Source organism: Mizuhopecten yessoensis, unplaced genomic scaffold (genome assembly GCF_002113885.1).
Source record: "Mizuhopecten yessoensis strain PY_sf001 unplaced genomic scaffold, ASM211388v2 scaffold8123, whole genome shotgun sequence".
NCBI lineage: Eukaryota > Metazoa > Mollusca > Bivalvia > Pectinida > Pectinidae > Mizuhopecten > Mizuhopecten yessoensis.
In genome coordinates, this window is record NW_018407390.1 from 2,867,867 (window position 1) to 2,892,848 (window position 24,982).

Sequence of the window (24,982 nt, forward strand, 5' to 3'; positions counted from 1 at the left end):
CTGCACCATTGCCTTGGCAAACAAGTATAATTTTGAAAATGTAGGTTTCAATAAACAATTAAAATAGATTCCTTTGATGTACAAAAAAATCAATGTTCCTGGATTTGACAGGAGACATCATGACGGGCGCCACGTGCATTGCCGGAAATGTTCGCCCAGTTGAGCAATTGGTTTAGGGGCTGATTTGTGTGCGTACTCGACGTCCGACGTTCATTTCGTGTTTGTATAGACTCAGTACTTGCTTGTGTGTGTTGACGCTATGGTACGTGTAATTATATTTTACCCTTTTTTTTCGTTTTTCAGGTCTCTAAAGTAATAACTTTATATACATGTATCATTTACAGTAAAGGAACCCAGATTGGTTTTTATCCTGACTTGAGATGATGGTTTGTACGGTGTGTAACCATTCAATAGACATTTCTATAATGAAGTGTGTCGGTATACTACTATTCTGATGATTACTCCTGACTAGCACACCATGTTTACAAACTGTGTATCATGATTTTCTGTTTCTGAAATCGTGACCCGTATTCTACTGTGTTAATTGGTGACCGTTTTCAATGTCCTACATTTTCTCTTCCCTACAAAAAATTAGTGCGTTTGTTATGCCTCATTGCACAAATTCAATATGTTGTAAAATGTGTCGTAGTGCATTATCGGTAGGTGGAAACGAGCGCGTTCAAAGGAATAACGTGCATGACGAAGATGTCACTGCAAATCTCTATCATAATAAGATGTCCCAAAATCTACATTTCCAAAGATTTGATTTCAAGAATAGCGGTGTTCTAGAATTTGCTTTCCACAATAATAGATACAAAAATATTGTTTTTTTCTAAGTGCACGTTCGTGGCGGGGTATAATTATTATTGTCCACTTAACCCCAGTCAGCTCTCACCTAGTGTACTTATTCGACACGCGGCTGGATACGCGACATATTATGGATTGTTTACCTTAGAAGCCAGTTCAAGTAGTAGTACTCGAGGCGACGAACGTACATTGATTCAAACACGAGTTTCAACAATCATGACCTGTGCTTCGGAGCTTATTCTCACCTTGAAAGATGAAGTATATTTGTCTAACAAAACAAAACATTTGATTATTGACATTAAACATGAGAGAATGCTGGTGTTTAAATGAAATTTTACAGCCAATGCATAAAACCTTGTCACGTATGACTTTCATAAACACATGGTTATAGCGTTTAAATTATGATTTCGGTAAATGTTATGTTTTCAGTGTGTTCTGTATATGTGTTAAATGTCTTTAAGTTGTGATGAGTCACCCATTATATAAAAACCTAAAGTATATCAAGGAACAAGTATTCGCTCTTTTAAAAATTCTGTATGATCGAAATCTTGTAAGCATAATTTATGAATGTAGAATATATCCATTGTCTTCTGATCATTAAAACTATAATAAAATAACGATCCAAATTAAAAACCAGTGAGATTTGTAAAGTTTGTATAACAAAATATAACAACTGGCCCATATCATTACTCAGTGTGTAATACCGTTAACGCCTGAACTTTTAATACAACCCACGTTACTCTCAAAGCAGGACCGGCCTTTCGCTGTTCCATGACCAGCATCCATATTATTTTATATAGTTTGGTACATTTAGACTTACAAGTTATGGTAAGTATAGGTTTTATGTATTGATATATCGTATACGCGAACTGGAAAATTGACAGAAAAACAATATGGCACACTTGTGACAATAATCAACAATATCAACCTTCATAACAAGACTAAGTCTGTAAAGAATAATGACTTAGAAATTTTGAATTTGTTTTCTTTCTAACTCTTCATGCTTAGTTATTCTTAGCTTAGAGGGATGTGCTCTGTATTTGCAGCCGAATAAACGATGTATTTGTTGGCAATAAACTTATCTGGTTGACGAACTCTCGTTACTCTGTAAGATCGATTGAAAATATTGGTGTGTTTCCCCCGACTGTCTGAGGTAAATGCGATTCTGGTCTACTTAGGGTCTCACAGTGGGTATCAATGTCTACCTGTGGTCTCACAATGGGTATCAATGTCTACCTGAGGTCTCACCGTGGGTATCAATGTCTACCTGGGATCTCACAGTGGGAATCAATGTCTACCTGGGGTCTCACAGTGAGAATCAATGTCTACCTGTGGTCTCACAATGGTATCAATGTCTACCTGAGGTCTCACCGTAGGTATCAATGTCTACCTGGGGTCTCACCGTAGGTATCAATGTCTACCTAGTGTCTCACAGTGGGTATCAATGTCTACCCAGGGTCTCACAGTGGGTATCAATGTCTACCTGGGGTCTCACAGTGGGTATCAATGTCTACCTGGGGTTTCACAGTGAGAATCAATGTCTACATGGGGTCTCACAGTGAGAATCAATGTCTACCTGGGGTTTCACAGTGGGTATCAATGTCTACCTGGGGTCTCACAGTGGGTATCAATGTCTGCCTGAGGTCTTACAGTGGGTATCAATGTCTACCTGGGGTTTCACAGTGGGTATCAATGTCTACATGGGGTATCGCTGTGGGTATCAATGTCTACCTGGGGTCTGACAGTTGGTATCAATGTCTACCTGGGGTCTGACAGTGGGTATCAATGTCTACCTGGGGTCTCACAGTGAGTATCACTGTCTACCTGGGGTCTCACAGTGGGTATCAATGTCTACCTGGGGTCGCACAGTGGGTATCAATGTCTACCCAGGGTCTCACAGTGGGTATCAATGTCTACCTAGGGTCCCACAGTGGGTATCAATGTCTACCTGGGGTCTCACAGTGAGTATCAATGTCTACCTCGATGACACTATTTATCGTCAGCACTAAATATATGCATAGGATTCAATTTCGTTGACCAGAATCAAATGACAAATATAATTCATTGTCATTCTGATTTCACTGTTACAATATATCAAATTGCTTGAACGATTTTTGAGTTTTTTCATTAGAGTACTGCATGCTATAATTAAAATTAAGAATGAAGGGAACAATTTGTAAATAGTGTTATATTTGTTCTGTGGGTTTTTTCATTCATTTGAAACGTAACGCTGCTGTAAATTTGGAAAGCATGTTCCATTAGAATCAGGGTCAAAGAGGTACTATTCTGGGGAACGTTTTGTATTTTCTAGCTCGTAGAGGATATTCCTATCTTAGTAAATCTTTACTTCGAAATGTATATATCTGATCGAGTTTTTAAAGTTAATAGTAAGATTTGATAGAATTACTGTACATCATATTCTGGTCGCGTGCATATATATCTCTTCAGTTCTTCTTTAATCACATAAAGAAAACTGACAATCATTTTAAGCTTCATTACGTATTCTCCTGCCTTTTAAAAAAATCTTTTTACAGTGTCAAACTTTCGCGGTTTTGTTCATATTTTCCAGAACAAATTCTGGAGTGGTGTATCGGACCGACAACTGTAATGCTGTATTAATGTTTTGTTATTCGGTTTATTATTTGCTTATGTATATTTGTTTTTAATTGTTTGTATTTTTTCGCTTTATATATACTAAAATACTACAAGTTTTTCTTATTGGTGAACGCCTTTGTTGAGAATATGCTTGTCACAAAGGCACAGCGTGTGTCGTTTACAAAGTCTATTTCTTAACCTACATACAACACCCTGTCTGATGTCATTTATAAATCGAAGGACATTTTCCAGACCTTAACGCTTTCTATTAGCGTGACGGATCTCTAGGAGACTGCTGACGATACTATCTCATGGTTCGGTCTCTCAGACTAATTTCATGATAGCTTTGCTTCTTTGAAATTAACGATTTTGCTATAAAAGAATGAAAACCCTCTATTCTGGTGCTACGTCTGTGACGCAGTGCAAAAGCAAGAGGTGTGCGTTTGTATAGACGTGACGTGCGCAAGTTGTTCGTGTTTGAATCGCCCTGGATCTCAGCGAGCGCAAAAGCATTTCGACAGCATAACACTTTGCGACGCCACACTGAGTAAAGTTATGTGTGACGACATGGTTCTACAATTTGTCGGTTTAAATCAGAAATTTTATTGGTAGAAACAGATTTCCAATATATGAAATATTGTGTCATTTAAAAATTTGAAAATTTACTAAATTGATTAGATAAACCTGAGAATCAACCAACACTCGGTAGAAGCAACCACCACCTGGCGGGGAACTTCACTTGCAATTACCTCCACATCTACAGCTGTCGTTGTTAGTGTAATACAAATAACACATTTCTTGCTCGTGGATTATTGATATTTTGATACAATTGAAAGAAAGACGTTTTCGACGCAAAAAGTTAATTTTGCAACATGTATGGTTTTACGTTTGTTGAACTCTGACATTAAAAACATTTTTGATTTAAATCCATTTGAATCTTTCTTAAATCAAAGTCAAAGTACCTCTTTGAATGAAAGCCTGATTTTGTTCATGTGTGTGCATTTTGACGTTTTCAGCACATTTCATTGATCTAGCCTATATGAACGTGCCAGAGTAACATTATCTCTTACAACATGAAATAATGAGCATGCATAATTCATTGCTCAAAAGAATCAATCATCTATGTTTATCATAACTCGTCTGAATGTTCGCATATCCTCAAGGTAGGTTCGATTTAATATTGATCTAACACTGGTGTAGACATACATTCAGAAATATGTAAAGTTTCTCCTTACTAGTTTATTCAGGATAATTGTTTGGTCGAGTTAGGAAATTGCCAGACCAGAGTTAGTCTTTCTGTTTAACTGTATTGCAATTTAAACAACTTTTGAAATTTTTGTTATTTTTCAGTTATTTATATACCTTTTTTTTTAGTTGGCGATATCGATTCATTCGAAATTTTTACAAATATTCTTTAATTTCGAGTAATTAAAATGTATTCTGATTAGATGTTCAGGTATGCATTAATCACTATATTAGACGTGTCAGTAAAGGGCTTTACTGACAGTGTGTTGTGTATTATTCAGCATCAGTGTACTGTTAGGATAGTACGACCTTCATATTTAAATGGACTTGTATTACTAGTAATGGCTATTTCAGAAGCGACATAATCAATTAAAACGATAATGTTCATAGTGCGGATTGTGTTAAATAGATTTGATAAATAGAATAACTGTCATAATTGATTTTCGTTTTATGGCTTAAACAAATAAATGTAGATCGTGGAAGATTCACATAAGCCATTGACATGACTCGGTTGTAGATACATGTACTGGTATATTGTCGTCTGTATATATGATACATGGTCATGTAGCCCATGCGGAACAGCATTTTGGGATCAAGCAAGATAAACTTCTGAAAGGTTTTGAATCGAGTTGACTTATCTAACATATGTATAATACAAATCTAGCACACTTCGTGATTCTATCTATTCTTTTTGGTGACCGGTAGGCGTACATGATTGCTGAGCAAGGTGACGATGACAAATTTAATTAAAACGCCGAAGTCGAGGTGATTGATCATACAATAAATGTCTACTGAACGATATCTTAATCGATTATTGTAGTCATGGTTGTAAGTATCGACTTGATGACGTCAATACTAGGTAGGAAGAACAATACGAATATTTTTTTGATAATATTTAACATTATTATATAGTTGATATAAAAATTTAGTACTCAACGCCACTGTTTTTTTACGGGGGTTCATGATGTTTATCCATTTGTTTTGGTGTCTCCTTAGTCCCTGTTGGTATATTTGATTGACTTTGGTGTTGGGCTTTGTACTTGTAAATTGACTTCCTAATTCATAGTTTTGCTATTATGTATGGCTGAAGAGAACTTATTGATTTGCAGTCAGTAAAAGGAACCTCCATGTTTTCCTTTCCTTATCTACTCCCTCGTTTGCGGGTTGTATCTTACCTAAGCGTCTATGTTGTGATAACCATGCGATCGAGTCGCGTGACTGAGTTGTGATGTTTCATTGTGGTGATACTTTAATATAGTGACTGTGGTCGTTGTCCTATAATCGGTGCACACCGTTATTTCCAACAGTGTTCTCTTTGTAGAACGCTCGTTATCAAACTTTTTTTTGTGCAATCATCTAGTATGCAGACTAATTCCCGTTTAGATTCGGGGCTACGTAAAGTAGATAGTCCTGTTAAACAGATTGTAAGACTTGAAAGAGTATTACTTAATGACCTTTTACTTTTTACAACTTAATTTTTCTTTCTCTTTTTTACCGTATTGACTAGTCCTTAGTAGTTTACGATTTAATTACTAGTACTTTAAGAAAACTAACACTAACGCCTGCACACAAACAAGACCTTAATAAACGCGCGTACCGTGTTTAAGTTTGTGTCTAATAATCATATGGTTAATATTTATCGATGTTATGATCCGGAAACTTTCTTTGTTTTACGTTTGGTAAATATTTCTATTCTCTAGATTAGGTCGTGTATTATCGATAAGGGAAATATTGTTCGTGATTTGTCAACTATTTACAAAAACATATTTTGATGTTGTGTCAAATGCATTGTTTAGGGAGATTTATGCTGAAGCATTTCATAATAAGACATTCATTTTGTCTTTCTCTGAAATACATATTTACTAGTCATACAAAATGACTAATATTTCATACTCATTTATAATGTATGGCTGTTGAGATGAAGCAGTGGATAGCTCACTCGTCCCTTATGTAGAGGTTCGATTATCGAACGTGAGAATTGCCCGACCTTGGGGTTTCTCCTGATATTCTCCGGATTCTTCCCGTATTACTTTAAGTCCTTTTTCGCGCTTCCATTCTGGCCAAAGAAATGGTTATTTAAGGATTAACCTGAATATATTTTTTATGTTATGGAGGTATAACACAAAAAACGGGGTGTACTCTAAATAAACCGCGAAATATATTCAAGTCAATCCTTTTAATGGAATCTACTAAACACAATCCCTGTGGAAATCCACTTTTATGGATTGACTCTTTTCTCTAAGAAATTATTACGCCGCTGTATCAGCCAATCAAAAGCGACGTTACAAACGGCGATGTCATATTTTTAAGTTATTGGCTGATTATATATATTTTTTAAGCCAATGAAAATGCTTGTTACGAGCAAGATTAAATTATTATAAATTGATAGAATTAAATGCTATAAAATAAATACAGTTCAGAAATATATCTGTTTTAAGGCATAAATGATCGTTATAACTAACATGGCATGTTCATTGAAGTGTGTTGGTTGTCGGATGGTGCATTAGACTGCAGCGCACCTGACTTTCCCCATGACGACCGGAGTCCGATTCCTCTATGTCCGAGTTTGCGGGTTTTCTCTGCATGGCTTACTCCAACACCAATTCCCCTATACGGTTCCATTCGGGTCAAATATTTGAAAGAATGGAGAAGCACGTGTCTTTCATTGTAACCAATACCCGCTGACAGATATATATAGACTAATATATATGATATTATGTTAATAGTTGACCTAATAATGTCTTTGTGGTATGTGTACATTGTATGATCTGGAACAGTTTACGGACACCGCGTGAACTTAAAATATAAGTTCATTATTTTTCTTTAAACTAAAATTTCAAGTTCATCAATGTCAAAATTCTTGATTCTTTGATATAGCTTATTTTCAAAATCAGATGTACAGAGTTTCCACTGCAGTATATCGCCACCTCTCCAGATGACTGGTAATGGTTTAGGCCATTAATGTAATATCCTTGGATGGATATATCGTTACATTTATATAGACTCATATGGTAATGGCCGTTAAAGTTATCGGTGGAAATTGTATCGTTAATTGTTCAATTAAAGGCGACCTTTGTACAGTGCATTCGTCCCTAACATGGATATTTGAAACACAATACCGCATTGTTGATGACAATACAACTATTAAATGATACCATTTCTGCCCAGGGCGGGGTACTACATGATCAGGGTTGCCCTGAGTAAAAAAACCTTTCTATCGGAGAAACAAATGGTGTTGCCCGACATGGGCTGGTATCGGGCCTGGGTCAATATCGTTATAGGTATCAATGTGTCGCATGTACAGACATCGCTCCTATCTTGTTGATCTAAGCACCTGAGATCAATCATGTTGATAATCACGGAGGAGGTCTTTGTGGTCGCTCTAATCCATTTTGGTATTACCCAGCTTGATCTGCCTGAAGTCAGAATTACTTCATTGTTTCATTAGTCTTGCCATTAGTGCTGTCCTCCCACCACGAATTCCCATAAGTTATCCAATAACATCTAGCTAAGCACCGGTGATACGGTTGTTCCAGCATTGTTTTGCTCCCGTTTATGACCATGTAGACCGGACTTTTACAACCAACTCGTGATGTTTATTCATAGTATACATGTACCGTTGCTTCCGTGGTGGAGATGTTTTTGGTTCCGCCCAACCTTCCCAATAGACAAAATGTTACTATGGCGCAACCTTTGTTTGTCATAATACTAATGTACAAAACAACACGTGTACTTGAATGAAAGTATATGTCAGCAACAGATGATGATTAGAGACTGCTTGGTAATGGTACGTCTAGAAATAAAGCTACTCAACACCGGATGATGTAAACATGTGTAATTCATGTATATGGAGATTTAATCAAATGACCGGTTTTATTGATCATGCAGCCGAACTGGTCATTACTGTATCGTTGATATTGTTGAAATATTGTTCATGCAACAAATCCGCCTTAAACTGTAAATCTGGACTTAAGTTATTTTATACCCACAGAGTACTAATACTTTCTCTGAGTATGATATAACCGTTCTATGTACTATTGCGTAGGACTTAGTGAAATGGAGAAATATGGCTCAGTTTACTTGCTGCGGGAAATTAGGATTGGTTAGGAGAGGGAACATTTGATCTGATAATGTTTATGTTAAATGTGTATGTTTTATAATTGTCAATGTAAACATCTGCCATTTGTTTCCCGTTTTGTCATGAAGTGATCTGGATATTTTTAGCCCACCATCATTTGATGTTGGGCTATTCAATTCACCCTGCGTCCGTGGTCCGTCCGTCCGTCGTCCGTCCTTAAACAATTCTTGTTATCGGTATTTCTCAAGAAGTGCTACATGGATCTTTCTCAAATTTAAAATGTAGGATCCCCTTGGTCCTTAGCTGTACAGTGCAATTTTTGAGACTGATTGGATAAACAACATGGCCGACAGGCAGCCGTCTTGAATTTTGGGAGTGAAAATTTGTTATCGCTATTTCTCGGGAAGAACCTAAGGGATCTTTCTCAAATTTGATAAGTAGGTTCCCCTTGGTCCTAAGCTGTGCAGGGCAACTTTTGACACTGATTGGATAAACAACATGGCCGATAGGCAGCCATCTTGAATTTTGGTAGTGAAAATTTGTTATCGCTATTTCTCGGGAAGTGCCCAACGGATATATTTCAAATTTGATATGTAGGTTTCCCTTGGTCCTAAGCTGTGCAGGGCAACTTTTGAGACTGATCGGATTAACAACATGGCCGACAGGCAGCCATCTATGATTTTGATAGTGAAAGTTTGTTATCGCTTTTTCTCGGGAAGTACCAGAGGAATCTTTCTCAAATTTTATATGTGGGTTTCCCTTGGTCCCTTGTTGTTGCAGCAGTGCCTAAAATGGACGGTCGCCTGCTTGCCAATGGTGGTTAGAGTCTTGCTCGAGCGACCAAAAGTTGTCAAAAGTGAGGTAGTCACTGGCCCAACAAAAATGTTATATTTTGAGACTGATCATAAAAACAAAATGACTAAATGAAGAACTAAACAGATCTTTCGCAATTGCAATGATTGATTCGATTTCTTTCATATTAAGTACTGTACTAGTAAATGTGTGAAATGAAAAACTCACTTTTAAGGTTGGCTTTTATACACATCAGTATTAAGTTTAGATCAAAAGTTACCTCAAGGTGCATTTACTGTTAACATGATTCGATCAAACAGATTAGAGGAAAGATGAGAAAAGATCGAACTGACAAAGAACTATAATGAAGATGGTACAATAGTGGGCGCCAAGATCCCTCTGGGATCTCTTGTTTCTGTAACACAGAACATGACTAACCTAACTGCATGTCGTAAAAGGCGGCAGGTTGTTTCTGTTCCTTTTCTATACTTTTACTTTTATCATTCTTAGGACATGAATAGTATGTTCACCCACTCTGTGTTTCCTCACTCCCGAGACATTGAATAAACATGTTATTTGTTGTTTCATGTTTACTCACATGGGAATGACAAACTAGGAGGTTTTTATTGGGTTACACACTGGTCTTTATATGAACTTTGACAGCACAAAAATACATAGTCACAAAGTTTTGTGTCGTCCTATGTAATGTAGTTGTTATTTTGACGTCGGTACTTTTACTGTTAACTGCAAAGGTGTGTTTAAAGGCTTTGTCGACATATACGAAGTGTGATGATTGGTTATCATGTTAACAGAATTCCAAACACGCTGAGTTCCAAGATCCGTGTTTTCGTTAAAACTAACTTGAGTTTGATAATTGGTTTGGTTATTTTGTTTAACGTCCTTTAAATAGCTTAGGTCATTTAAGGACGTGTTGAGTTTGATAAGCTTATAAAGCAACTAGCACTCCATGAAGAACATGTATCTCCATAATTATGACCTTGACATTAAGGTGACAATACTTTACTCGAAGTGAAATCTCTCAATTCTATGACGGTACCTTCTGTATATAGTGTTATTTCTATTATACATATTTTAGTTGTAATTGTATCTTCTGTTGAGACGGTAGTAGCAGTGGAACCTAGTTAATCTAAACACTGTCNAACCCCCCCCCCCCCCCCCCCTATATTTTTTTTCTTATTATAAGAAACATTTGTATACGCCCGTCAAATTTGGAAGTATTATGGTATGAGGTTGTCCGTCCGTCTGGCGTAACCTTTTGTTTTACCAGCAATCTCCTCCTACATTTTCGACCGATCTCTTTGAAAATTAGTATACATTATAATCATGATATGAAGTTGTGTCTCCCTTAAAAGAATTTTGATTCGATGATTTTTACAAAAGAAATTGCCCTTTGTTCATTTCAGTATTTATTTTTTTGTCTGGAGATTTTCTCCTACATTTTATACAGCATGTCAGCTAACCACTCTTAGAATGATGCAGATCTTATTTCAATGTAAGAAAGCATATAACACTATATGGCATTCGACGGGCGTATATTGTTCCGGCCCGCGGTACTCTTGTTTAATAATCATTGGGATGCCAGATTTTTCGGATTATCAAAAACAAAATGTATCTAGATTGTTATTCCTATGTTAAAACGTTCGAAATATTGAGTTGTCCTAGTCATGGAACTCCGTATACGCCAGTTTTAATGGTATATACAAGTATGATGTGTACCCGGTGTCGGAGAGACAACCATGCATAATGTGGTTTGTTAATTATCGCACAGGGAATAGCTGTACCGGAAACGCTTTGAATCGGAAGCCGACGTGTGAGTTGATCTTCTGTGTGGAACCACACGTGATCAATACCTACCTATAACAGTTCGGTTTTACATGCTCATGTACCCATTGTTGGTTTAGCTTATATTATTTATTTTACCCAGTACAATCAAGCCGATATTGCTGGCCTGGACTGATCGATCAACTTAGAACAGCATATACCCGGATGGCACTGTATACTATTATATACCCATGTTGCCCTGTGAAACGTTAAAAATCGAAGACGTGTAGTGCGCGAACCAGTGAGATGTTCCCCATTACCAAAGTATTGAGCAGCAAGACAAACAAAACAGGACTCTGTACACCTGACGAAGTCGAGGATCATTATCATTATTTTCCGATATTAATGTAGACCTCGCAGTTATTGAACACATGCAATGTTGTCGCAGACTCCAGGGACATATCTCCTCGTTCGATTTGGTCATTTGGTTCAGTAATAAACCTTTAGCGATTTCAGATCTGATTAAAACAGCTCTTCTAGATATCTTCATGGTCGAAATTTCTGTCAAGTATAGATGACTATTTCAGACCTGATTGAGATGTTGTAGATCATGTTGAGAAGAACGATACATACATCTTATTTGAGAACTACTAGTTCAGCATACTGGTAATATTTACATCAGTATCTGCAGTATTGTATCTGGGAAATAAATAGAAACATCCTCCGATTGACTGTGCAATTTTGTGTACATACCATTGCTTTCTTGTATAAAGCCTGGTCTTAGTAGACTGGCTGACTCAATTTGTCTTAAACTTGTCAGATAAGTCCGTATTGCATGCACATAATAGAGACGTCTACCATGAACTGTTGTAGATGATAAATATCGAAGGACCGTGGTAAAAAGAAAATCTTAAGAGCCATAAAAGCACTAGCGACCCCTAGACGTCTTTGTGACGCTTTTATTTCTAGCACACAAGGTGGACACATCTAATAGGAACATCAAAATACTCCTGGCTCTCCTTCTCTTGTCGAGAAGGAAAATAAAGATTATCCACCAATGCATCTTAACTCTGACGTCAGTTTATGTCTAGAAATTGTCTGCATTCCTTCCGTTTACCATGAGAGAATAAAGGATGATAGTCACAGTTGATTAAACGGTCGTTATCTCCATGGCCGAGTGTACTATGTAAGGCGTACAACTTGAGTAAACTAGGCCTGTGAAAGCAATATTAATACAGGGGTTGAAATTACGTTAATGAGAACTGAACTAGCACTGAGGACGTTTGAGTTAGGAAGTGAAAGAAGTAGACTCGGCCGCATTGCTATATCTAAAACTTTGTTATGGTCGTTGTATCATTCAACACATTTGGCATGATCTATGTTTCGGTGACTGGTAAGTAGGGGTAACCTTATGGCAGTCATCGAAATGTAGGTACTATTAAATCTCCGAATGTTCATTAGTTCATGTCGTCTTGCAATGTCTTTCATTCCAAATAATTCGTGATGTACTGTTGTTACCTTTGCAGCCTATCATAATCTTGCGATGAAAATATAAAATATTGTGTGCTTACCGAGACAATTTTGTGGGGAATCCGCACAGTCAACAGATTTTTTGTGTAATTTCGCTGGTGAAATTTGCATCATTCCGACAGATTTAACGGTAGCGTCGTCTTCGAGTGCGCTGAATTGTGAATTTTGTGAGATACTAAAAATTGACATTTAATCGAACTGAGGGCTTGTTTGTATCTGTTGTATGTCTTCCTTGCATTCAGGAAAGTCAGGAAATTTCTGGTAAATCAGATTTCGAAAGAATTGAAAAGTTTGCATTGTTACAAATTTATCCTTGTGTTGATATATTTTGTTATACCTCTGCTTTATTTACTCTATATAAAAGTAATTGGTTAAATTGAATATATCACCACTTCTGCCTGTCTCGGAACTAAAACACCCCTACACTCGGGTGTTTCCGCCCAGCCAATCAGGAGAGAGGTGGGCGGAGTTTGTTACCGAACTCGGAAAATAGACCTGCTCTCGGGACACCAGAAACTTGCTATATCCCTCAACCCCATACTTTAACTGTATAATCTATTTCCATACAAGGAGAAACACGATGTCACAAATTCATGGCTAATAAAAACTGGTGGAACTAATGTTTTCTAACTATTGATTTTCTTGTCTAAGAATGCTTAATTGACCATATTTAGATTGAGAATATGAAAAATAGAATATCAAACCAATTCTGATTTAATTTGATTTTTTATAAAAAGAAAATCGCTTAATTTACTTTCTCATATGTATTGGGAACTCCTCTGAACTCCTCTGTATACAACGGGGATTAGTCATCCTGATGTAATAGTTGTGCTGTTTTATATTTTATGACCTTTATATTAAGTTACCCATTCGTATCAATATTTCTTAAAAAAATCTCTAATTGTATAGCAAGGTTAAATGGTCACTGGATAATGCTTATGTAATAGAAATATGATTTAAAGATAAGCGAAGAAATTTAGGTTCGATACGTTATTACAGAATAAACCCTCACAACTGCCCCAGTGAAAGTGCCACAATCGCCTTATCTACAACTGTGTATATGTCAGTACGATTTCACTTTGTTTAATCTTTTAATACCTTGTACACAAATACCTATCTTTACATTAAGATATAGCAGATCTGCGCTGATGTTCTGTTGTAAAATTGTCTTCTCTCTCTCTTACGGTACAAATGTATTTACTCCCATACTAGGAATGTCTTATAATATTTACGGAAATGTTGTTTCCACCTGTACAAAGCTTGTGTAATTAACTATATGGTTCCCTGACGTGCCATTCCAGAGTACAGGCCAGATTATCAATTGACCAGCCCAATCACCTTTATTGTGTCCCTATGTACATTAATAGATGAATGGGAAATGATGAGAAAATAGCCGGTTAGTGACTTGTTCTGGTACTTCGGCATCCCTTTTAATGCCTACATTTGTATCCCTAGACTAGTGGCAATACAATTCTAATGAAAGCATACGAATTACGTGAAGTTTCCAAAAGTGACAATTCTATATAGTTGTTGTAATACATGTGTGGCAGGAAACAATTGAATTTGCAATGACACATGTACGTACATGTTAATGTTCCTGTGTCAAAGTTTGGGTCTCGGAATTATAACATATGCATGGTAATGGGAATTTGAGATAAAGTATTATAATGTTAGAAATAAATCTTTGAATAATCGAAATTGTACATAATGTGAAAATGGTCTCAACCTATGTAAGTACTTTGTTTTAAAAATAGCCATGTCCTAGAAGGAAAAAATAAGATGACTAACTATTTTTCAATATAAATGCTTGTATTACAGAAAAAAATAACGATTTCTTGCTCTGTCAAAAAGGCCAACAATTAAATATTGTTGAATTTTGCTACGTCTTTGTAAGGAATGTTAAGTTACTGCCGATTTAAATATTAGCCATAATGCAAAGCTAGGAGAGTTTACCACAGTATCGAGAGACTCCTACATTACATCGACACATCCTTAAATGATCTTAGCTGTAAATAGGACGTTAAACAAAATAAAACCAAACCAAACCTAAACTATTCCGTCTTTTCGTATTGCAGAGTTATCTGCTCTTGTGAGCAGGTATTGGTTGTTACGTCATTTGTTTGTGAGAGCAACGTCATTAATTTTTGAGAAAACGACGTAATTTTCTCACACAAACCAATGAAGTAACAATCAATACCTGCTCACAAGAGAAGATAACTCTGCAATACGCAAGGACGGAATACATTGACATGAAAATTTCAAGATAATGATGTATTCTGTAAAGACGACACAAGGCAATGGGCAGAATGTGAGCATGCTGAGTTGGTTCACTTTCAGAGTGGGTCAAGTTATTCAAATATGAATAAGCTGCATGAAATGAAAACAAAGTACAATTCTGTATTTTTTTTTACTAAGATGTCCAAGTCACACTCAAAAATCTACATGATAGGTACTTTTGTGTAGTTGTGTCTGCAAAGAGTCTAATAACTCAAACCTTGTCTGAAAACACTAATATTCACTGCTTGCAAAAAGAACTAAGACTTGCTTGATAACCAAAGAAACACTACCTATATTAAGGTATTTTCAAATCTGTCAAAAAACAAGATACCAGCAAATCAGCTTCTGAATAACAATCTTTGATCCAAACCATGCTCAAGACTTCTTACTACCATTCTTAATATCATTAAATCATGGTAACAGTGGATTTTCATACTTTTTACGCAAGAAATGAAATAACGAAATGTGAACTTTGATCAATCTTCAATGTCCCTGTCTGAATTTGATTGTTTTATCAGAATGGGATTTTTTATGCTCTTTACCTTACTATATACTTCATACTAAACTGAACGCCGTCGTTATAATGAAACCTTTCTTCTTCAAGAAAGACAAGAGCGATATAAATATATGATCGTAAACTATATTGGTAAATATTTTGTGAAAAAGATTAAAAAGGTCGAAATGGAATGATTAAGTTCTTGATTGACCCTGTCTTTGTTTTCGTTTCAAGCAAACAGAGCATTCTTATGGGAAAAAATGCGCCCGCATCTGGCCCGCATTTTTGACTTATATAAGGTTAAATATAAGACTTTATCATGACTGATACCAAAACCTTTAACCAAGTCCTTCAATTTCACATTCATATGTATCAAATAAACGATTACTTTAAATAACGTGAAATGTATGGACCACGTTGATTGTATATATCCTACTGAGCTTAAAACCAAGAACACTGCAGACTCTTCAGTTGCTTTCCTCGACCTTTACTTACAACATTACCAACAGGGATAGCTTACTGCTAAGCAGTAAGATAAGAATGACGATTTCGAATTTCCTACGTGGACTTCTCCTTTCTAGATAGTAACATCCAGGCTTCCCGAACATATGTTGTTCACCCGTCGCATCTGATTGGGTAGTCAAGAGCTTGCTCCAAATATCCTGATATCCGTGATACAATGTAGCTGTCGACTGTTTACGGACAATACAGTTTTCAAAGATGCGGGTTGATTAAAGATTATGGACAGGTTTTATGTTTGCCATCATGCTCTCATTTGGAAATCTGATACATTTGTGTGTTCTCAGACGAATAGGAAAATAAGGCAGGGGTTTGTTGCTGAGCCCGCGTGATCTAGTGTGGACACTTTATATTTTTTATTGTGTCTGCTGTAGTAAATTGATTACTGGGTTAATGGTTCCCTCAAGACTTTGAGGTTCATCGGCAGCGACTCTGACCCAGCGGTGAAAACAAAACGCTGAAAATACACACAAAATAGTGCATCGGACATTGGGGTTATAGTACGTCTATATTAGCGCACAACGTGTTACTTTGTAATACTGCTTGAAATATTAAAGTATAACTCTTGTTTCAGATAACAATGGATGGAACCTTAATGCAGCTATATGTTTGCATCAAAGACAAAAATAAGAGCAGATCGTTTAACATGTTTCCGATCCATTTTTTTTATTATTATTTTTTGCGTACTTTTGTAAGTCTTTTAACCGAAAAGACCTATTATATGAAAAGTTGAAATCAGGTAGGTTTAGTAATTACAATCGTAGACGTGTAATAAAGCTTGAGCCCTTTACTCGTGTACAGGTAATCCAATGTTGAATGACAAACGTCCATAAAAATGACTTACAAACTTAATTGAGAACATTTAGGTGGGCAACCACAGTGACAGTTGTCACGCTATCCTTACAGGTTCTCGGTCTTTTATTTGTTGGATTACATATGACAAGTAAATAGAGCTCTGTTAAATGACCTTCTTAATATTTGTTAAGAACCCTACATACATATGTATACGGAATTATATATACACCATTTATATATAGTCCATACCTCTTAGGTTTGACCTGTAGATATCTAGCCGAGCATTTAATACCAGATCATAACAGTATTTCGTAAATCTTTGGTATCCAAAAGCAATACATGATTATTGCATGTGTATGATATAGAAGAATAACTGGCTCGGGACGTGCTCGGTGGAGCATTACATTTTATATACACTTTGTATGACGTGTCCAACGCTAGGGCTCGGGGTTCGACAAGCCTAAACCCTCTATTAAACGTCTCAAAGCCAGCTTATTGTGAAACACACAACTTGATATACTAAACACCGGACAAAACCTGGCGGGTTTGACACAATAGGAACAATTCGTTTGTCAGTGGTGGGTCGGTCACGATAAGCCAGGCAGCTAGCTACTAATAACTGTCGGTGAAGTACGGAGAAATTTCTTCACGTTTGTTGTTTTGTGTTAACGTTGTTGTGGAGAGTTTTTTTCCCGGACGGAAAGGAACTCCGAAGTGTTACAGTTTGTAGGGATTGCTTTAGAGCGAGGACCAGTGTCGGACTATATGTGACGTCACATTCCAATTAACGATCCTAAGAAGAAAGCACAAGGGATTAAGTCAATATTGCTTGTAGGTATCGAGTGGAAACCGACTTGGTGCTTTTCAGCGCTGGTTCGGGTATGTTGTGAAATAGGAAGCTTATTGTTCGATGGATAGTCGCAGACATTTTGTGTGTTTCTTTTGAGAAATTAATATATTTCTTTGTTGGACTCTGTCGTTTTCTGGATGTGTCTGGTTATCCAGAAAATGTTGGTTTGTTGAGAGTATCAATGGAACTGCTCGCGAAGGTTTGGAGTTTTCTTGGGTGGTAAAACACACCGGTCCTATTTTCAAATATATTTTATTATAATTTCAATTTGATAGAGATAATAATGAACTGAGGTTGTATGAGTTTAGTATTCTATTGTAATATTTTATCAACATGTCAGTGCTCTGCTGTGAATTATTAGCTTGAATATTTCATAGAGGTCAAAGTGTGTATTCCTCTACTGTAAAATAGCCGTTTAATGTGAGAAAATGTTTTAAATTACATATAAAGATATTTGGAACAGTTCCAAATTCGCTTTGGAAAAAATAGGAATTATTTTCTTTTGTAGTGAGAAGTCAGTTACTCTGATGTTTTATATACAGTATGTATTGTAACATTCGGGAAATATTTTGGTCTCTCTTTTTCATATATTTTTACTTAAACTATTCAGGGTTGATTGTCTTACAACTGAAATATATACCCATATCAACATTTTGGAAAGTAAAATATTTTAATCGGCTACGTTAGAAAGGCGACTCTTCTAAGATTAATTTTGACTTATTTTGTACTAATTGTTTCATAAGAACAAGCATACACAGGTTGAAGGGAGGGAGACGACGAAATAACCTAGAAATTCAATATCGTGCACATAACTGACCTAGTATGGATTTATTCATTGAATAATGGTACCTCTTCGACTTCCTTGCATTGATTTACGATTTTCAAGGACGTGATCGACGTTTCAAATTCCAAATAGTGTTGGTTTTAATACGAGTGTTGTATGTCGGTTTTGAAGCTGCTCTGGGATTGTCCTCTCAGGACGACTTGTAGTCTGTAGACGGAGGCCTGTTTACGAGGTTCAGCGTACTATTTTATTGGCACCATTTTGACAGATCAATTACGTAGTTTGTTTTGTTGTATTCATGTGTTTTTCCTACTAGTGTTCCTACTAGGGAACAACTGCCTGGGCGAAAGTTGTCTACCAAATGTATACTAATACATTTATTTTGATATCACGAAAAACCTCATTTCGTTTAAAGATTAGCCTCATATGTAATAATTTAATGATGGATTTACAGATTAAAACATATCATTTGCTTAAGATGGATAATTTTCTTTGAAACCCAATTCTCTTCAAGCGTGTCTGGTGAAATGAATTAGACTTTTCTGACCGGAGAGCATGTTACGTTGTGAACGATTACGTTTCCAATACTCTTGTCTTAAGTTTACTTTTTTCGTTGCAGAATTACCTATTGATGTCTAAGAGACACACAATGACTTGAGTATGAGGTGGAACCGCACCTCGCGTTTTTCTCTACCCAGCTTAAATGCTTATCCTGTGTGCTTCCGCAAATTTCAAACGGATTATATTTGGCGACATCCGAGAACAGTGTGTTCACTTAAAGTTGGATAAATGACTGAAATGAAGGGAAATGATGATAAAAATCATCTTAGTCCCTACGAGAATGGCGTGGCTCCAGCTGTGTCGGCGGATGCGAACGATACCAAAAGTGTGCTGTCTTGTTCGCGACCGTCGTCTGCTGTCAGCGACGTGTCCACGAGGATTAAGTTTCGATTGTACACGGAAGATTCTTGGGGCAACCAACTTCAAAAGGAGGAGGATAAACGAAAGAAGGAAGAAAAAACTGGAGGTATCGCCGAAGCTCATCTTGTGGACGGAGAGCTCAAGTTCGACGACGATGAGGAAGAAGCGAAGAAGGAAAGTGATCCGAAACTAAAGGAGGGAGAGCTCCTTCCCCCGGACCTGGCGGACGTATTCCGGACAGACTACTACGGTAAACCGCTTGAGGAGATCGATCGGTTTATCAAAGACAAGGTAAAATTGTCAAATAAATCCCATCCTTAGTGTGGTTTCTATCATTCCATCGTTTGGATATATACATATTTCAGTGCAAAACAGTGTTTTGGGAATTTAAAGGAAATGGTAAGTATTTCTCAACGTTACCAGAGCAGACCAGCAAAGGTAGGTACATAATGCATCAGTTTTTGAAATTGCTCATTGCTTTTTTATGGGGAAGGATTTAATTTGATATAACTTCCATCTTACCTGAAAATATTTGAGCAAGTGTAAAATGCTGGAAGAAAGAAAACTTGACACCAAATGACATTTCTGCAGCTTGGAAATAAGCTGTCTAAAAGAAGTTAATTGTTACTTAAAAATAATACTTTAAATCAAAACTTAGTGATACATGTTTCAGTATTGTGTTGTATTGTAGTTCTTAATGGAAAATTGGCCGCGCAAACAAACAATAGCCTTGGGTTACCTCCCTTTCAAAAGATTACTAGCACATTCACAAGCTTAAGTAGCTTATTAGACCTGTGTTTTTTTAAACAACTGTTGTTATTCGATCAAGTAACTATGACAAATTAACATGTTAATTGTAGTGAAGGATGATGTACAACATGCAGATACGTAAATATTTTACATGTAAGACATTAACTTCTGGTTTCAGATGTTTTTTTGTGAAGGTCATTCAGTAAGACCAATAACATTCACACAGACTTATTGAAGATTTAATGTTAGATCCTGGTCTTAAAAACACCCTACATTGATAGACGACACACAACATTATATATACTAGCAGAGGGTCTTTACTGATTTGCTACCCAACCATGAATCTTCCTTGTGACTGCTGCTACAAAGATAAAGTGTATCAACCTTGTTGTTTATATGGGAGGAAATTTAAATTCCAACCTCGACTATTTGTGTATTGAAAGTATCAATGTATTTGATTTATGAGGTGAACTTTATTAAATGTATACTTGAGTTTGTGGTGGGAACCTGATATGGTAGATGGCCCCCTGATAGGAGTGTTGTTCAGTGCCCCTGATAGCCTCTAATTATCAGCCATAAACAGGCCCATTGTTTGAGGGGTTTCATAATGAATAAGATCGAATGTGGTAGACCTAGAATTTAAAACTTCACACCTGCTCAGATGACTATAGATAGACTGATTTACAGAAACAATCTACTCTTACTGACAGATATTAGGTTATTGTATAGATCGACTGATTTACAGAAACAATCTACTCTTATTGATAGCTGATCAATATGAGGTGAATATTATTCTGTCTGGACATAATTTGCTTACAATATAAGTACTGCAATAAAAGTCTCGCATTCTTCCCCAAAGCACAATTAAATCCACTGAGCTTTATTTATTTACATGTTTTATGGCATGTGTTGTATGAAATGGCTAAAATTAGTACGAAATCATTATATTTTGGGTAATGTTGTAGTTGTTGTCAACATATGTTTTTACCAAATAAAATATTCATCCCTTGAGCAGCCCTGAAAAAAGGTGAAAAAGGAGCTCTGTATTATTTTATTTTTTTAATTTAATAGAGCGTTCATTTTAGTTTGACAAAACTAAATCCAGTTGTTACTCCAGTCTTAAAATCTGCTGGATTATCTTTGCTATTTGTCACAGCTGATTGACCTTGATTCGCTGAAATTCAAATCATGTACATGTACTTGGAATTAAAAACTGTCAAGGTAAGTCAAGGGAAGCTTCAATCAAAAAGTCCGCTTTGAACCTTCAATTTATGCTAATTTTAAACATAGCATTATGCACCATAGAAAGTGTTAACGTTTAAGCATACCTGTACAAGTTTAATTGAATTGTTGATCACTGGGATTAAGGGTTACATATTGTACACCTGTGTACCTACCACAATACCTCCCTCAGTTACCCGTAGCTTTGAAATAACCATGGATCATGTGCACATTTGGGCTGCTAAACAATAACATCAGATTTGACCCCAACTTTAATCTCTGTGGCAGGTTTATAGAAACAACAGAAAACTTAAACCGATAAAGTGAATAAAGCACCTATATGGATTACTGTTGTGCTAGCAATAGCTAGGCTCCAGTTTTCTTAAATGTGTTGTGAAAAAACCCACTAATGTATAATAGCATGCACATCAATAATATATTCCTATATACATTTCTCAGTGATTTATTAAAAATGGGGGGTCTTTTTATCTCAGATAGTGCAGGATTTGAAATCCTTTGTCAACCCTACTATGGGTATCAAACATGGGGATACATTTCAACACTCATATTCAGACTTATATTATTTTGTGTCAATATTCAAAAGATTTTAAAGAATTTAAATGAGTTTTAAATACCGAGACTAATTAAGTGTTCATTTCCTATTTATATAAATTATATATATGACAGATCCTATATTTAAAATTGTAATCATTCTGTCAGTTCAGATATGGTCTGGTAAATTCTTGTATTAGAAAATGAGCAAAGTTATGGATATTGTCAAAATTATATTAATTGAAATAATACTTAAAGGGAAATTATTATGGATAACAATAAAAAGTAGGGGGTGGAATTTTATAATCTGATTAAAAAAATCCGCTTAAAATTTCTTCAAACCCCTTCAGTACATGTATCTTAAATCACTCTCTATAAGCTACCTTTTCATTTTTTGGCAGAGCCCTTTTGGGATGAAACGCTTCATTTAACAGCTAGAATTATGAGTCTGTCGTTATGGTATGTTTGTGACTGTCAATGGTGTACACCTGTTTGTGACAGTCACAATGGACTGTCACAAACAGACACTATGGACTGTCACAAACAGACACTATGGACTACAGACACTATGGACTGTCACAAACAGACACTATGAACTGTCACAAACAGACACTATGGACTGTCACAAACAGACACTATGGACTGTCACAAACAGCCACTATGGACTGTCACAAACAGACACTATGGACTGTCACAAGCAGACACTATGGACTGTCACAAGCAGACACTATGGACTGTCACAAACAGACACTATGGACTGTCACAAACAGACACTATGGACTGTCACAAACAGACACTATGGACTGTCACAAACAGACACTATGGACTGTCACAAACAGACACTATGGACTGTCACAAACAGACACTATGGACTGTCACAAACAGACACTATGGACTGTCACAAACAGACACTATGGACTGTCACAAACAGACACTATGGACTGTCACAAACAGACACTATGGACTGTCACAAACAGACACTATGGACTACAGACACTATGGACTGTCACAAACAGACACTATGAACTGTCACAAACAGACACTATGGACTGTCACAAACATACACTATGGACTGTCACAAACAGCCACTATGGACTGTCACAAACAGACACTATGGACTGTCACAAGCAGACACTATGGACTGTCACAAGCAGACACTATGGACTGTCACAAACAGACTCTATTGACTGTCACAAACAGACACTATGGACTGTCACAAACAGACACTATGGACTGTCATAAACAGACTCTGTTGACTGTCACAAACAGACACTATGGACTGTCACAAACAGACTCTATTGACTGTCACAAAAAGACACTATTGACTGTCACAAACAGATGCTATGGACTGTCACAAGCAGTCGCTAGGGACTGTCACAAAAAGACTCTATTGACTGTCACAAACAGACACTATTGACTGTCACAAACAGCCACTATGGACTATCACAAACAGACACTATGGACTGTCACAAACAGCCACTATGGACTGTCACAAACAGCTGCTATGGACTGTCACAAACAGACACTATGGACTGTCACAAACAGCCGCTATGGACTGTCACAATCAGACACTATGGACTGTCACAAACAGTCGCTATGGACTGTCACAAATATGTACGCTATGGACTGTCACAAACAGCATCTATGGACCGTCACAAACAGACGCTTTGGACTGTCACAATCAGACACTATGGACTGTCACAAACAGACACTATGGACAACAGACACTATGGACTGTCACAATCAGACACTATGGACTGTCACAATCAGACACTATGGACTGTCACAAACAGCTGCTATGGACTGTCACAAACAGATGCTATTAACTGTCATAAACAGCCGCTATGGACTGTAAAAAACAGACGCTATGGACTGTAACAAACAGACACTATGGACTGTCATAAACAGCCGCTATGGACTGTAACAAACAGACGCTATGGACTGTAACAAACAGACCCTATGGACTGTCACAAACAGACGTTATTAACTGTCATAAACATGTACGCTATAGACTGTCACAAACAGATGCTATTAACTGTCACAAACAGCTGCTATGGACTGTCACAAAGAGCCGCTATGGACTGTCACAAACAGTTGTTATTAACTGTCATAAACATGTACGCTGTGGACTGTCACAAACACCCGCTATGGACTGTCACAAACAGGTGTATGCTATTAACTGTCATAAACATGTACGCTATGGACTGTCACAAACAGCTGCTATGGACTGTAACAAACAGACATTATGGACTGTCACAAACAGACATTATTAACTGTTATAAACATGTACGCTATCGACTGTAACAAACAGACCCTATGGACTGCCACAAACAGACATTATTAACTGTCACAAACAGACGCTATGGACTGCCACAAACAGCCGCTATGGACTGTCACAAACAGGTGTATGCTATTAACTGTCATAAACATGTACGCTATGGACTGTCACAAACAGCTGCTATGGACTGTAACAAACAGACATTATGGACTGTCACAAACAGACGTTATTAACTGATATAAACATGTACGCTATGGACTCTAACAAACAGACGCTATGGACTGCCACAAACAGACATTATTAACTGTCACAAACAGACGCTATGGACTGCCACAAACAGACGTTTTTTACTGTCACAAACAGGTACGCTTTTGCCCCACACAGACACTAGTCTAGTGAAGAGGTATATATACTTACAATCTCTCTAGAGGTCAACACTGGGGCTATTAACAGGAACAGGTATATTTATAGGATTTTTTTGCACTAAAGTGATGATATTTTCAAATAGCAATATTCTAGACTCAACAAAGGAGCATTTTACAAAATACATGAGCGTGTACAGGTTAAATATATGTACTCATGCCTAGACAAATAGGATAAGTATATATGCTAAGGTTACTTTGGATAACTATGTGTATGTTAGGTTCAGAATGATTATGTACAAACACTTATATCAGCAGCAAATAAAATAATGATATAAACAATTATTT

At 36.7% G+C, this 24,982-nt stretch overlaps 1 protein-coding gene across 3 annotated transcripts in view; it reads left to right on the top strand.

Moving 5' to 3' along the window:
- Positions 1-24,982, top strand: part of LOC110454982 (sodium channel protein 1 brain-like) — a 115,711-nt gene that overhangs the window by 29,216 nt on the left and 61,513 nt on the right. For all 3 annotated transcript variants that reach the window (XM_021504830.1, XM_021504831.1, XM_021504832.1), the window contains one exon: positions 19,170-19,762. In XM_021504830.1, the coding sequence (XP_021360505.1) occupies positions 19,340-19,762 (423 nt within the window). In that variant the 5' untranslated portion in view covers positions 19,170-19,339. The remainder of the gene's footprint in view (positions 1-19,169; positions 19,763-24,982) is intronic.